Genomic DNA, 16,748 nt, shown 5'->3' on the forward strand with positions numbered 1-16,748 from the left:
TAGCGTGATCCTTATTTCTTTACGGATCCTTTATTTTCAAATATTGGCATTTCACAGAATATGACCAGACAAATATATTGTACAGTTAGTCAAAACAGTATGCATACATGAAAAATGTGTTTTTCAGTATCAGTCCGATGCTCAGGAGAAACCCACATTGATCACCTGTACCGATTACCTGTAGTTGTATATACTGTATCAGTTAATAACATCTCATATCTACATTTGTCAGTTACCTATGGTACATATCATTAACTATTTATCCATGTGATTTTATTGTGCTGGGCCATATATTACACGTGTTCATTTACTGAATGATAGATTATTTAATGCACATATGCTTTCAAAGAACATGATCACCGATGTGGAAACTATGCACTATAACGATGATTTTTCCATTCAGGAGCGACCTCTCGTGAGAAAGATGATTCATCAAGGGGAAAGAAATGTGTTTGACTTCATTCAAGGGCAATATATGTATAGATACATCACATTTTACAAAATTTATGTACCGGTAATATTTACTATAAAAGCTCTGTAGAAAAGCACTTTCCTCGGCCGTCAGATGTATTTTTTCTTTGTTAGATGTAGTTACGTTTGTATACGGCTATCCCACAATGTTTAACTCACTAGCTATACACATGATTTAATGGATTGTAAATGCTATTCAGTAGACGCTATTATAATTGTAGCCAGCAGTAGATTACCGTTAAAATGGCTGTTCCATCTAAAGGATATTGTACATCATTGATTATGAATATATTTGTGAGTTTTCATCAATTTATACCAGACACAAATGGTGCATTAGAAATGTAAATATATGCAGCGTACTGACATTCATATTAATTAAACATGACCAAGATTTACAGACAAACATTACACACTACACCTGTAAGTTATAGGTTCATTTAATGGTAGACAAGTAGAGTTAACTATAAATCTGTATCAGGAAGCCATCAAACTGACCTTGACCTTATGAAATATTTCCAGAATGATAGAGGTAATATTTGTATCAATAATGCTGATATTAATATAATAGTGACATTGGAAAAAACAACAAATAAAACTGTTCTTCTTCTATTGGGCCAATAATTTTTATCGAGGTCGACTTACCCAGAATGAGGCCCACGGCACACTTCCTGTTGCTATGGGCACATGACATCAGAGCACCGACGGTGTCGTTGATGACTGCCAGACATTCTACATTGATGTCCTGTAATTTGAATGTCAACAATCAGTATGGTCAATATTGAGAGAAATTACCTTCATAATTAGGTTGTGATGATTTACCTACATAATTAGGTTGTGATGATTTACCTACATAATTAGGTTGTGGTGATTTACCTACATAATTAGGTTGTGATGATTTACCTACATAATTAGGTTGTGATGATTTACCTCCATAATTAGGTTGTGATGATTTACCTACATAATTAGGTTGTGATGATTTACCTACATAATTAGGTTGTGATGATTTACCTACATAATTAGGTTGTGATGAATTTACCTACATAATTAGGTTGTGATGATTTACCTACATAATTAGGTTGTGATGATTTACCTACATAATTAGGTTGTGATGATTTACCTACATAATTAGGTTGTGATGATTTACCTACATAATTAGGTTGTGATGATTTACCTACATAATTAGGTTGTGATGAATTTAACGACATAATTATGTTATGACGAAATTAGGCTGTGATGAAATTCAGCTACATAATTAGGTCATGATGAAATTTACCTACATAGTTAGGTCATGATATTAGGTTATGATGAAATTTACCTACATAATTATGTTATGACGAAATTTACCATCATTTTTTTCAAACAAAAAACGAAACTGAGGCAAACACGGTCGAGAAGTTGATGTGAAATGTATAGACCTACAAATGTACAGTTTTGCTTTGATTCCTAAATGTGATTGTCTTACAATGATTCATGAAATATTAACATCCATAGAAATAGATCATAAATTTTTATACTACCTTTACTTATTTGTTTATCAGGGCCTATATCAATTACTATTTCAATTTTTTTTTAAAACATACATCAAATAAACATCTCCTTTCAAACTCATGTGTCAAATATGATTTTGGGGATTCAAAAACATATTAAGGGTCAACTAGATGCCCTTGTTTATATAGACCTTACGACTTATGTTTTAACCCTCATAATCCACACCTTCATACTAATTAAACCCTTGGTATCCCCACCCCTCACCATACCCTCCAACTTACCCCTCTCCTCTGTATAGCCTCGTGAAGCAGGCGTACAATATCCTCCCCCTCGACACCCTCACACTTGAAGCCCTTAGTCCAGTGGGCCAGTATGGCCTTGTTAAGGCCCGAGTTGTTTACAGGGGAAAGAAAAGGTGAACCCAAGTGGAATATTCTTGTGGATGATGTTGTGCTCCTTCATAAATTTGAATATACATTCTGCGATGTGGTCGAAGAGCTGAAAGAAAGGAGAATATCATTGTCCTCTTTACTAAGTGATATTTCATCAGGAGGAACACTGAAATGTGGACACCCTCTTGTCTGACTGAATGTACTGTATATCTCGCTTCTTTAACAGTACATATTCCATTCTAATTTTAGACATTGTGACCTTGACCTTGATTTTGATTCAGACATAATGTATGGTAATATATATTTTTTATGTGACATCAAAAGATATTACCCACAACAGTGTCGGAGCACAGCCAATATACACTGCTAGCATAACATCAGAACTTTATTGGGAAGCCATGTTGAAGACTACAGAAACATTAAGGTAAGTCAAAATGGTGAAATATTTTGTACTATTAAACAGAAGAGTTATTTTTGTGAATGTTTTTGACAATATCAACATTAACTGTTAAATGACCTTTCAGCTTAATTAACAATTCATTCTCTGTGTATATAAACTTCCTGATGGCTAGCATCATAAAATTTGCATCACTTGTAATCATCAATGATGAATATGTACCTGAATACCACTGCCCAACATAATTTGTTGTGGAATCAGGAAAATTTTACTCTCCATCTTCACTTCCTGTCCGTCGAGGGAAATAAGCAGGACGCGGAAGTTAGTGCCACCAAGGTCAAGAGCAAGGAACTCTCCATTTTCTGTAAGGAAATATGTATACAATATACGTGTACCTCATGTTTTAAAAGAATTTATTAATAACAAATACATACAACCATACAGCAAAGTGTTAAAAACAGTACAGTGTATTTTGTAAAATTTTACAGCAATCTTTGATTACAAGATTTTAATATTCTGTTGTCCGGAGCAATCAGGTACACCTCAAGACATATATTATGAACTTTGATTACAAGATTTTAATATTCTGTTGTCCGGAGCTATCAGGTACACCTCAAGACATATATTATGAACTTTCATTACAAGATTTAAATATTCTGTTGTCCGGAGCTATCAGGTACACGGCAGACATATATTATGAATTTTTTGATTACAAGATTTAAATATTCTGTTGTCCGGAGCTATCAGGTACACCTCAGACATATATTATTAACTTTGATTACAAGATTTAAATATTCTGTTGTCTTACCTGAGCCATCAGGTACACCTCGGACATATGTTGTGAACATCTTCACGGAGGCAGTAGGATTCGTCTCTTTTCCAAGGCCTTCATCAAACCTCTGTCGCATGCGCTGCATGATCTCTTTATAGTCATCGTCAGACAGGATGAAAGGACGTACAATGTTCTCGATCTGAAAATTAAGGATATCAATAAATTTGGATGTTCTGGGTATTGTGCCCCGATTATGTTTTGGGTTATGTTGGACTCTATTCTGGGTTATGTTCCTCTGGTTGTGTCCTGGGTTATCTACCCCTAGTTGTGTCCTGGGTTATCTACCCCTGGCTGTGACCTGGGTTATCTACCCCTGGTTGTGGCCTGGGTTATGTGCCCATGGTTGTGACCTGGGTTATCTGCCCCTGGTTGTGTCCTGGGTTATCTACCCCTGGTTGTATCCTGGGTTATCTGCCCCTGGTTGTGACCTGGGTTATCTACCCCTGGTTGTATCCTGGGTTATCTACACCTGATTGTGACCTGGGTTATGTGCCCCTGGTTGTGACCTGGGTTATCTGCCCCTGGTTGTGACCTGGGTTATCTACCCCTGGTTGTATCCTGGGTTATCTACACCTGATTGTGGCCTGGGTTATCTACACCTGGTTGTATCCTGGGTTATCTACACCTGGTTGTGTCCTAGGTTATCTACACCTGGTTGTATCCTGGGTTATCTACCCCTGGTTGTGACCTGGGTTATCTGCCCCTGGTTGTGACCTGGGCTATCTACCCCTGGTTGTGACCTGGGTTATCTACCCCTGGTTGTATCCTGGGTTATCTACCCCTGGTTGTGACCTGGATTATCTACCCCTGGTTGTATCCTGGGTTATGTACCCCTGATTGTGGCCTGGGTTATGTGCCCCTGGTTGTCCTTGTTGTGCAATGTATTCTATCTATATGTGATTATATAATTTGAATGTCACCACATCAACTTGCAAGTTAAATTCAAAAACAGTTTTGGTGAAACACTCAACATACAATTCATTATATAGCTATATATGTTGATTTAAAAAAAAATATAATCATAATGGGCCCGGATTATCAGAGATAAAAATTCTCTTAGAAGGTAAAGTAACAGTTTTTCTTGGTTTTCCTCAACAGAAGGTACGGGATATATACTATGTGTTCTCTGGTGGTATACAGGGAGGATGATTAAAACAGGGACCGGCTTGTGTCAGGAAAAGTAAAACGAACACATCGAGTACATCAGATAAAAAATATTAAATACCAAAATAGCTAAGCTAGCATGTAATGTCTGTCAATATACACAGCCATTAACACATATACAACAAAGCTACATCACTTAGGCCAGCTGTTCAGACTCCCAGACAGTAAACAGTAATTAGTTATACACGTTCTAAACATTTATATCAAAGACTTATTTTTTATAGAGTGTTACATAACACAAACTCTACATGCTGCCTTCTGTACATATAACATAATCTACCGTATGTAAATATTCTGTCCCCACTGGATACCCCAAACTAGATCTGACAGGGTTCACAACCAGTATGTGCCAGTGAGGTACAAAAACATGGCCGCCTATACACCCAAACAAGCTAACAAATTAACCCAGTCGTCACTCACAGTGCTTGGTTCAGACTTTTTCAAACTCTTCTTTCGACGATGTTTTTTACTGCCGTCCCGGTGGCATTTGATGCTGCCACCCCGTTCGTTAGTGCTGCCATCTTGGTGGCCGTTTACATCAGTGCCATTCATAACAGAAGCCAGGGTCAATCAAGGTTATAAAATCACTCGGCTAAAATGATGAATTCCAGGTACAGATTTCGTCAGTTTCTGTTACAGAATTTTTACATCAGAATTTAACCTCCATGTGAGACATGATGAAATCCTTGTAGGATGCCCGGCAACAGAACTTATTACAAATCCATTCCCTGTCTGACAATTGGATCAATATATATCCCAAACTGACACATATACAGTCTATTTCCACAGCCTCCAATAACACCGATATGGACAACACTACTACACAGAATACAGTACTTGTCCTCTGGATCAAAGTATTAGTACTCCAGAAAATCCCCAGGAATACTACAATACACTTATCACATTCCCACAGTAAAGGTATTGATTACTATAGCCACAGACATCCAATGTGAGCCATCCTTCCCAAACAGGATTGACTTCTGTCCTATAATTATTGATGTCTGGCTGGGTGAGGGAGAACAAGCAAGGTCACATCGCTGTGTGTGCACAGGATGTACGTGTTTATTACTCCCATACGTGTGTTTACTTACGTGTGTTTACTCACACACAGTACACACTCCTTACAAAGTCACATGTGGACGTGTTTACTCACACACAGTACACACTCCTTACAAAGTCACAAGTGGACCTGATACAGCACACCGCAAATTTTCAAAATTATGATGCATCCTCATTGATCTTTATATAGAATCATGTAGGTATGCCATATGTTATGTATATATATAAACTAAATATACAGTTAATATTGCAATACAGACATCAAAGAGATAAGAGAGAGAGGTTTAATTTGATGATATAATGAAAATCTGTAACATACAATTCACTTTCCCAGCTGCCCAGGACAGTCTTACTTAATAATGCAATTGTTCAGCACCAGAAATATACCACAATGCTCTCCAACAACATATGGAACTTCTCATCGGAAATCCTCATTACTTTACTCACACAGAGTATATATATATATATATATCTAATTATCCTGCATCTACTCAGACAGAATATATAGCTTATAAATCAGTAGTACGAAATATTAGGAAAGTAAAAAAATATTTGTATGATATGTGAATTAATTTTCTATTTCTCAGATTCTACCGAGATTCTATTTATAGATCTATACGTATACATTACAAAAAGATATGACGTCTGAAAAGGTCACAACAGCAGGAATTACGTAGGAACCTCACTGTATGATGTTATCTATCACACCCAAGTGGCATTCATATCAACTGTAAATACAGCATGATAGTTCGAAAGTCAAGTCAACACAACAGAAGGAAAACTTAATAGTTTGAGGCAGTTTTTAAATTAACTTTATATCCCGGTAACTCACAAATAACTCATTCTAATCAGATCTTTGTGAGTACGCTTGAGTGAGTTAACAGGTTTTACTGTCTGGGTAAACACGTTTTAGTGAGTAAATAGATCTAGGATGGTGTTCCAGTCAGTAACCAGGAACAGTACTTTAATAGGTAAATAGGCCTCGGATGATATTCCAACTGGTCATTGTCACTGGCCTCATCTGGTAGTGACGTCTCATTTGTTTGAAATGACGTCTCAATAGTAAATAGGTTCATGCTCTGTATCATAAAAAAAAATCAAAAACAAATTGCTATGACATCAAAGTCAAGTGAACAGTAGCATTTTAAAGTAAAACCCAACCCAAACTCCAGTCATCCACAAATAAATTAACTGAGATAAACCCTTCTATCTTTCACAGGGGTCATGGAGTGTCATATGTTCATTGTCACGAGGACTCGGGCCAGGAGTGCTTCGGGTCACTGATACTTCTTCAAGTTTCAAAAACTACAATTTAGTTTCTTCTGATGCTTCAAACAACTTCTGATATGTTCCAGGAGCTATTTATAAGAAAAATACTGAAACCAGTTCCATAACTGATCTGAAGACAACAGAAACCAGTTCCATAACTGATCTGAAAACTACAGAAACCAGTTCCATAACTGATCTGAAAACTACAGAAACCAGTTCCATAACTGATCTGAAAACTGCAGAAACCAGTTCCAAAACTGATCTGAAAACTACAGAAACCAGTTCCATAACTGATCTGAAAACTGCAGAAACCAGTTCCATAACTGATCTGAAAACTACAGAAACCAGTTCCATAACTGATCTGAAAACTGCAGAAACCAGTTCCATAACTGATCTGAAAACTACAGAAACCAGTTCCATAACTGATCTGAAAACTACAGAAACCAGTTCCATAACTGATCTGAAAACTGCAGAAACCAGTTCCATAACTGATCTGAAAACAACAGAAACCAGTTCCACAACTGATCTGAAAACTACAGAAACCAGTTCCACAACTGATCTGAAAACTGCAGAAACCAGTCCCTTAACTGATCTGAAAACTACAGAAACCAGTTCCATAACTGATCTGAAAACTACAGAAACCAGTTCCAAAACTGATCTGAAAACTACAGAAACCAGTTCCATAACTGATCTGAAAACTGCAGAAACCAGTTCCATAACTGATCTGAAAACTGCAGAAACCAGTTCCATAACTGATCTGAAAACTACAGAAACCAGTTCCATAACTGATCTGAAAACTGCAGAAACCAGTTCCATAACTGATCTGAAAACTGCAGAAACCAGTTCCATAACTGATCTGAAAACTACAGAAACCAGTTCCATAACGGATCTGAAAACTGCAGAAACCAGTTCCATAACTGATCTGAAAACTACAGAAACCAGTTCCAGAATATGCGAGAACTGCAAAAACCATTTCCAGCACTTTCTGGGGAACTATAGAAACCATTTCAAGAACTGCTCATTATTCAGAAAAACTACAGAGACCAGTTTATACAGATAGTATCAGAGAACTTTAATAGAGAAACCAATTTTCTGAACTGATATTTAGGGATCATGGAACAGGAACAAGATATTTTTACCAGATCTGGACAATCATTTCAGAAAACATCAATTTAACAAGTGATGAAATCCATAACAAAGCATTTTTGTATTGGTATTATTTACAAAACATACAGGAAACATTCAATTGAATATGTTAGGAATGTCAATAACTTCTGTACACACATGTATTCAAACAACTGAATGGCAGTTTTTCTGCATTTGAACTTGTAGAACATAAATTATTTTATAAGGAGCAAAATATTTGCTTGTGGGTCAGGATGATATAGTCAAGGTCTTGGTGGGTACCCACAATCATGTTAAATGTATATACCAGGTAATCTATTTGTCTAAGAAACAGATTCATACTTTATAGCTGGGTGTAAAAGTAAACATAACAACAAAAGTTACGTGATATATAACACAACCGCCAACCTATGACGTCAGATCAAGTTTCAGGAAGGCCCCAGACCACAACAGACTAAACGTAGCCATTGTCTAGCATACCCCAGGAAAGGTCATGCAAGGTTGAACATTCCCTTCCTCAAAAATATTCCATGAAAGGTCAAAGTTGAACTTTTCCTTCCAAAAATATTCCATGGAAGGTCAAGGTTGAGCAACATATGTGTTGTAATTCTGGACGTATATTTTGGAAACATAATACATGTAATAAAATATAGATTTACATATGTATATTTACAATTGTAAAATAATACTATTCTTTATAGCTATATGACTCTGCTCTCCTCCTACGCATTGAAACATCCAATACCCGATATTGCCAGCCCTGGGCGTGTTCTCAAACCAAGTATACAGCTTTCTGAAATTATCTAAATTAAACCTTTACATCTAAGCAAAGTTTTTCAAACACACCCTTGAGTTCTGTGTATATATTTTAGCCGATTTCATTTAAATTCTTAAAAATCAATGTACCATGAAAAATAAAATAGAAACATCATGACCTGAAATTTTATCTGAATTCACATTAGATCCGCCTTGAATAAAAACTTCAAAATTTGGTTGATGAAAACCATTTAACCTACTTTTAATGATGTTTTTCGCTCTTCAAACTGTAATTATGAAACAGAGCATAAATGTACATGTACTTAATTATTATAATTAAGTTGACATCTGATAAGTTGGTGCTTTGGAATGTTTTTTGGTGTGAGAGAAATGCTTCACTAATGTTTTCATTCCATATCTATTATCTATTCCAATATTAACTCATTTGATGTGTATCATAGTCAATTTAATCATAATTTCAGTGAGAACATGATATTTGCAATCATGCACTTTTTCTCCATTCTGAAAAAGACAGACATTTTATTTGCTGGGTTTGTTGCCTGAACAGCCAGGGTCATATTGAGGCGGGGATCTCCTTGTAGTAGTTGGTGACTACTTCACTGAACAACATACAGGAGGCCTGTCTCAAGCGGTCCACAGCAATCAGGGTTAAGTGTCTTACACAAGGACACAAACATGACAGACCCGGCCTGTTTCTCAGCCTCCCAAGAAACACAATCTGACACGGGTAGGGAGCGTTGAACCACGTACCTCAGATCATCACCTGAAAATACGTGGCAAACGCTTTAACAGACCTGAGCTTTCGCGGCCCCCCAAGATAGTCATCCACAGTGCAAATGTTACCGATCAAAAACATTTGTTATAAGTTTTCTGTTTGTACTAATATTTGCATGGGAACTAAATTGTATAGTACAAAATACCCCATAATAACAAAACACAAGTATCACCATACAGCTATTACTCTGAGTTTCCTCCAAACTCTCCACCGTTGATTGACAGAAAAATGGCTCCACATCGAAGGACTGAGAATAAGAGTACTTCAAGGTTGTGAGTGATCAGAACACTTCGGACCATACAGGTATAGATATATATATATATATAATGTATTCATTTTTTACGATTATGCATTGTAGATTGAAACAACTACATATTAGTTAAGGATTATATCCATTTAATAGCGATAACTTGTCTTGGTTTGATTTGGTTTATTTTGTTTAACGTCCTATTAACAGCCAGGGTCATTTAAGGCCGTGCCAGGTTTTGGAGGTGGAGGAAAGCCGAGTACTATACCCGGAGAAAAACCACCGGCCTTACAGTCATTACCTGGCAACTGCCCCACTTAGGTTTCGAACTTGCAACCCAGAGGTGGAGGGCTAGTGATAAAGTATCGGGACACCTTAACCACTCGGCCACCGTGGCCCCTCAACTTGTCCTGCAACAAGCCCACTCTCTACTTTAAGTTTAAAGTTTTATGTGGCTTATCACTGGATAGATTATCCCCCAAAACAATTTCAGGGGTCGACTGGACCAGACCTGTCACCAGAAAACACGTCCATCCCCGATAATTCTCGGTACACCATATTGAGTCACACACTCATATCCTGGTGTCACGAGGAATTTAACAGCAAAACAAAACTGAGACATAGACATGACATCAGCTACAGGTATTAATCTTACATTAACTGCTGACCCAGTCCGGTATGTAAATTAAGGTGGCAGTTCATGTGACAATGAAATGACATAAATTAAAATGTTCTCATATGGCCGATAGCGAATCCTTTTAATAACGTATAAAGGCTGATGTATTATATGATCAAATGGGACCCCTACACCACAAAAAAACAAAAAACAAAACTTGTACAAGCTTTGAACTATATATTAGAACTTGATGAGACAGGCCATATCGGCCTATATGACTCCATGGGACCTCCACTCCACACAAAACATATACCAGACCTCCTCGTCCATATTTACATTAATTCTATAGCTATTCAAATGTAAAATCCTTCTTCTACACTGACGTAGGCATATTATAGCGGCATTACAACAGATCGCATGGTGTGGTATTCACAATGCCGGTGAATATACATACAACAATATCGTACAATTCAGATTTCAATAGAAAAATACCTTCGATTTTCGACTAGCTCGTCGTTCGCGCTTGAATTTTTCATCTTTTTCCTCCTTTTCTGCACATTTCTGACCTTCTGGAGGCCCTAAAGCATCCTCATTGACAGGAAGCATGGTGAATGTCCGACAGTCTCGCACTGCTACTAGTTTGAACGACACAACCGAAGCGTGGCGGACTCCTTAATATGTGACTAATATCCTCGGTAAGCTTAGTCTGGTTATGAAAACACACCACTGTGATCAATATACCGTTGTTGATGTTTTTTCCCCACAAACAGCTCCGTCTGTCTTACGTTCGATTTCTGTTCAGAGAAACTCTGCTGCGTTTGTTGAAGTCTTACCTGTGTAGCCAGGTAAATATTGATGTTAGTATTTACCTATGCTGGCCATTCATGACTCTGACTATCATGGGATAGACTAATGGGGCCCCGTATTCATTCATACTACAATAGTCTTACACATAATATGACACGTTCTACAACTGTAAAATGCTGAGAATTCCAGACTATTGTAAATCCCAGACAATAGAAATTAAAAATAGCCCACTGCATGTTAGAGGTCAGTTAGATCTGGGAGTTATCAGAAAAGCTGCTTAATATACTCATAACAAATCTGTACTGAAATGATCATAACATATATGTAACATAGGTATCTGGGTGCTTATCTCCGAGAACCAGGATTTTATCTTACTATGTTGATAATGGGCTTAAGTCCTTAAATACTTGACTCTTCTCAGACTGACCAAAAACAGTAAGGCTTCAATTTTCACCTCACCAAATAAATCCGATATATAAATATTAAATAAGTTTCCCAAAAATATAAATAGCTTCATTCCTTCATATCACACATTTTTTTTACTATAAATAATTTTTCATTCGGGGTGAAAATCGAAACCTTCCCCGACATTTACACTAGGGGTATAAAATTTTATTGTAAAAGATGTTGAAGTAAAATTTAAAACGTGTTTGAGTTTTATTTATGGCATATATATCAAAAACATCAAACTAATGTGACTGATTAACTTGATTTTAAATTAATTTAATTTTGAAGTTATTTTCGATATTCACATAGACAAATTTATAACCCAATAACACATTAGTTGAACTGTAAAAGACATGGAAGAAGCATAATAAAAATCACTTATAAAAAAATAAAAAAATATTGAATATTAAAAAGTGATTTATTTGATAAATTTATCCAAACATGAAGGTCTATTAATGTAAATATATACATTATAGTTCATTATAGTTGTATCAATTTTAATTACCGGTAGATAACATTTCATTTTGAGAATATTCCTAAGAAAGAATAAGTGCTTCAATGATAGATATTGAATTACAAGATACATTTTAAATAACTCTGGTTTCAGAAAGTTGATGAACTACTTTTTTCAATGCAATTTGTATCTGACTTGAGCAGTGATGAAAACTATGGAAAAACTTTTTTTTTGTTTTTTTTTAAGTGCCCTCCATTGGACCCCATTCTGATACACCAACATGTAATTATGTTCCTTGGCTCGGTTCCAAGTATGTTGAGCCAAGCCCACAAGTATGAGCCAATCAGAGCTCGGGATTTCATCACACCTACTTTCATCAGACAAGACAATAATATAACACAGTCGCACCAATTGATCTCCACAGAAAAATCAATAATTGTGAAAAATCAATACATACTGACAAAGCCTGGTAGGTGAGAGAATGTTTGGGCCTGTAGATGCATGCCTTTACATAATTCACATGTTCAAATACATTGCACAGCTGTGTGTATTCGTTCCATACAATCAGATAATCAAATTGCCAGTGCTTGTTGTTAGTTGTGTCCAAAAGTAAACTTAGAAAACTTTGATTTTCCATTAAATAAAAAAAAAAAGAAACAACAGAGAAAGGTGACAGCCAGATGCAGGGATATATAGTGCACTTTGAATTCTTCACTGCAGGTTTTCTCCCTTCATGCATGTCTGCGGAATTATTTTTATTAAAGACATTTATAGTTAATGTGAACTTGCAACACAGGTAATAGGTATTCCATGGTGTGTCATGTTGTCTTCTTTATTTCATACATGAATTCATTTTATTTTCTTCAAGATAATTGTCATGCAATTTCAATTTTTCATTCATGTCTTCATTTGACTTTCTATAAGATAATTGTCATGCAATTTCAATTACCTGGGGCATTTAACATTGCCGAAAGACCTTTAAAAAATTGTCACACAATTTTCCATTTTCTATTCCAGGTACATTTTATATTGCCCAAAGATATTTGTGACACATTTTTCTATTTTCTGATATATAATGATTTCATATAAATTTTTTTTTTTTTTTTTTTTGCTCCAAGTTATCCTCAATATTATATTTTTAATATTAATATATGATATGTATTTAATATACAGAAGGAAAATTAATACTTTTTCAGCTAAGAGTATTATACAAATTGGATTATGACAAGAGGTACCATCTGGTTTATAGCATTTCCTGTGTAGTCCCATAACTTCGAAGAAATTTAGGTTTTTCTCAATCTTCAAATCAATGAACTTTAAATCCGCTGGCATAAATATATATACACTATTGAAAATATGAGATATAATTATTTGTTTTATAAATCATTGGTACAGGAATTTTCATTGTACAGCTAAACACGGATTATTTCTTTCATTATCTGGAAAAGTACCAAAACATTACTATTTGTTAACACCTGTATATGCATACCTGCCAAGTCTCCAGTTTTGAACTTGAGGCTCAAGTTTTTTTGTTTTTTTTGTAAAGTTGGCAGCATTATTCTTCCATATGACAAAATTTGGTCTAAAATGCGGGTTTGTTTTCTTCAAATGAAATTTATTTCAATTACTGAATACATTTAATCTTTAAAACTGAACAATGGCAGTGTACAACAAGTTGTAATAAGATGTTCAAACAGCAGAAAAATCTCCAATTTTCTGATCTGACAAATTGGAGATCTCCAGTTATCTAGTTTTAGTCTTGGCCCCATGACAAGTTCAACATAATTAATTAACTATTTTTAATTTGTTTTGTACTAGTTCTATTGTCATTCTATAACCTGTATGTAGTCAGTTTAAGTTTTCCAAACATTTCCACCAGTGTGTCAGTCCTCAAAACTGGCAGAATCCCAATATTTAATGTCAACACCAAGTCTGAAACTTGGCAAGACTAATGTATCGTACTCGACAGGTAGACATCCCATCACCATACATTTGACCATTTACATTGTTTATGAAGTAGATTTATTACTTCAGCTCGAAAGTTGACATCAACCATCCGCTCCCTAAATAACCCAGCTGTGGAATCGCATTTTTAAATACTTTTTAATCGTACTGTCTTTACCTGTCAGACCAATGTTGGACCACAGAGTTATATTTTACACAATTAGTTATATCACTGGTCATGAAAACAGGTAACTGGTGAATATATTAATTCGTTAATTCCATCTCATTACCCATTAAGGCAGAGTGTCGTGGGCAATAAAAGACGGGAGAAGTCCTATAAACCTGATAAAGGTGTAATTTTCTGGTAGAAATATTTATGTTAATTTTGTACAATGTACAAATGAGTTGGCACTAACTTTCAGCATCCATTGTGATAAATTATCTCTTATAAAGATGTAGCATTATCAACAGCTGTCTATATTTATATAGCAGCATTATAAATAAACTGGTTTTAATGGAGTTTTATCAACTAAAATTCTCCATCGCTTTAATATCGTTTTTAAAGTAAATCAGTTTTGTGTAATGTGTATCTTTAACCTTAGCCAACACTTGAGAAATACTATTTCCCCATAAAGTACATGTAATGTACTTATATGTTTGATTAATGGAAGTTTTTGGTATGTAACTTCAAATATAATAAAACAAAATATCATCTATCATTGTTCACGTTAAAAGGATCTTTATGATTTATCTAGGCTAATCACAGTTTAACAACAATTCTAAAATCTGTATAACATCATTTCTGGTAAAGATAACTTCACAAAATTCTAGGAAACATAAATACGGGTAAATCTGTATAGCTGCCTGTTTTAAGGGATACACACACAAATGTTTTGAAGTAAATGGGAAATAATATTTTCATTAATCAAAAGTTTAAGCTAATCACCTTTTAAACAACAGTGAGATAATTACAGGAATATGTGGTCGATAACGACAAATTTTATGATATTCTTGGGATCAAAATTAAACAAATATCAATTTTCTCTCCTTGAATCTTACATTCCTCAGATCAACACTGCTAACATGTAAAACTTGATCTATAAAGCAATAATTGGTACTTATTTACAAACCGTGACAACCCTTGTAGAGTAACTATTTATACGATAGGTCTGAAGTAACCTTTACAAACATATAAACTTCCCTGTTCTACAATGTCATATATACCCATTTCTTCTATATAACACTATTGTGATGTCATTAATAAATGACTTATACAATTGCCCTAGTAGTAAAAAAGTATCGATCATCAAAGTCAGAATTTCCCTGCCTTATTGGGAAATTAATTTACAGGTTTTTGTTTTTTCTCTTGCATGATTATGTGATGAATAGAATCTCTAACTTGAGTCAATGTGATAAAATAATAATTAATATCACAATTTAAGGTATTAAGTTTTTGAACTAGTTTAATAAATTTTGCATTACATTGACAATAACGATTAATTTGTCTATAAACAATATTAAAAGAGACAGTAACGCTAAACATGACAACCATAAATTTATTTAGAAATTAATAGACTTACCAGCATCTCCTCTTGACCAGGCATGGCCTGTAGAAGTTGCTGAACTATAGCCTGGTACTCAGGGGCCATCATTTTCTTAGCCGCATCTAACAAGGCTTCGGCCTTTATGGGAGCCGTACCTTTATCCTCGGACATGACTGGTATCTGATCGGGACTGGCAGCCATAATGATCAAACTTTGATGAACTTCACTTCAAGTTTTCACAACGTGTCAAAAAATTGAGATAAATTTTCCTCACTGTCAGTCTGTTTCGGTATAGAGTTATAATTGACACCAGGTCTGAACTGAAACCAGTTTGTAAATATTGTGTGTAAGTCTTAAGATTTCAGTAATATAGCTTTAACACAATTGTGTTGGAGTCTAGGAGCTTACACCTCTCACAATACTTATACTAAGCTGGTTATCAAAAGGCCCTGGGTATTTATACACATGCAATATCCGCTGTTAGCAGACCTACGTCACCTGCGTCACTATACTGACAATCACATACGTACAGTGTATACCTGGAATATTTACATATGAATAGCAGACATTATGTACAATTCAGAGCCAATACCTAATAGAAGTTGTGACTAGTTCCACAATATACATATGTGTAAAATGATATCCACAGGCTGTGGCGAAAAAAAAAATCAATTTAAAATCTTGAAATGTAAATATTGACAGTTAATGTTTAATAACCACTTAGAACTTGAACACCAAGATCAAGTATTGGTGACGTATAAATTGTACTTTATTACCGTGAAATATCATGGCAATCAATATTCATAACTTATGGTTTAGACATAAAATAAAATAAAACCCTTAAAATATATGTTTATCACATTAATTAGAATATCATAGTAAGATTGACAACCTCGATAATAACAAATTGTGTGTTTTGGTACACATCTAAACTTTTCTT

General features: G+C 35.2%; 1 protein-coding gene across 1 annotated transcript in view; it reads right to left on the minus strand.

The window, feature by feature from the left end:
* The window catches only part of LOC117340041 (hexokinase-4-like), a 28,446-nt gene extending 12,214 nt beyond the window's left edge, over positions 1-16,232 (minus strand). Inside the window, 6 exon segments of the mRNA XM_033901799.1 lie at positions 1,114-1,213; positions 2,241-2,363; positions 2,365-2,457; positions 2,971-3,110; positions 3,557-3,719; positions 15,845-16,232. Coding sequence (XP_033757690.1) covers positions 1,114-1,213; positions 2,241-2,363; positions 2,365-2,457; positions 2,971-3,110; positions 3,557-3,719; positions 15,845-16,009 — 784 coding nt within the window. The 5' untranslated portion in view covers positions 16,010-16,232.
* Between the last annotated feature and the right edge of the window lie 516 nt (positions 16,233-16,748).

Source organism: Pecten maximus, chromosome 12 (assembly GCF_902652985.1).
Source record: "Pecten maximus chromosome 12, xPecMax1.1, whole genome shotgun sequence".
Taxonomy (NCBI): Eukaryota; Metazoa; Mollusca; class Bivalvia; order Pectinida; family Pectinidae; genus Pecten; species Pecten maximus.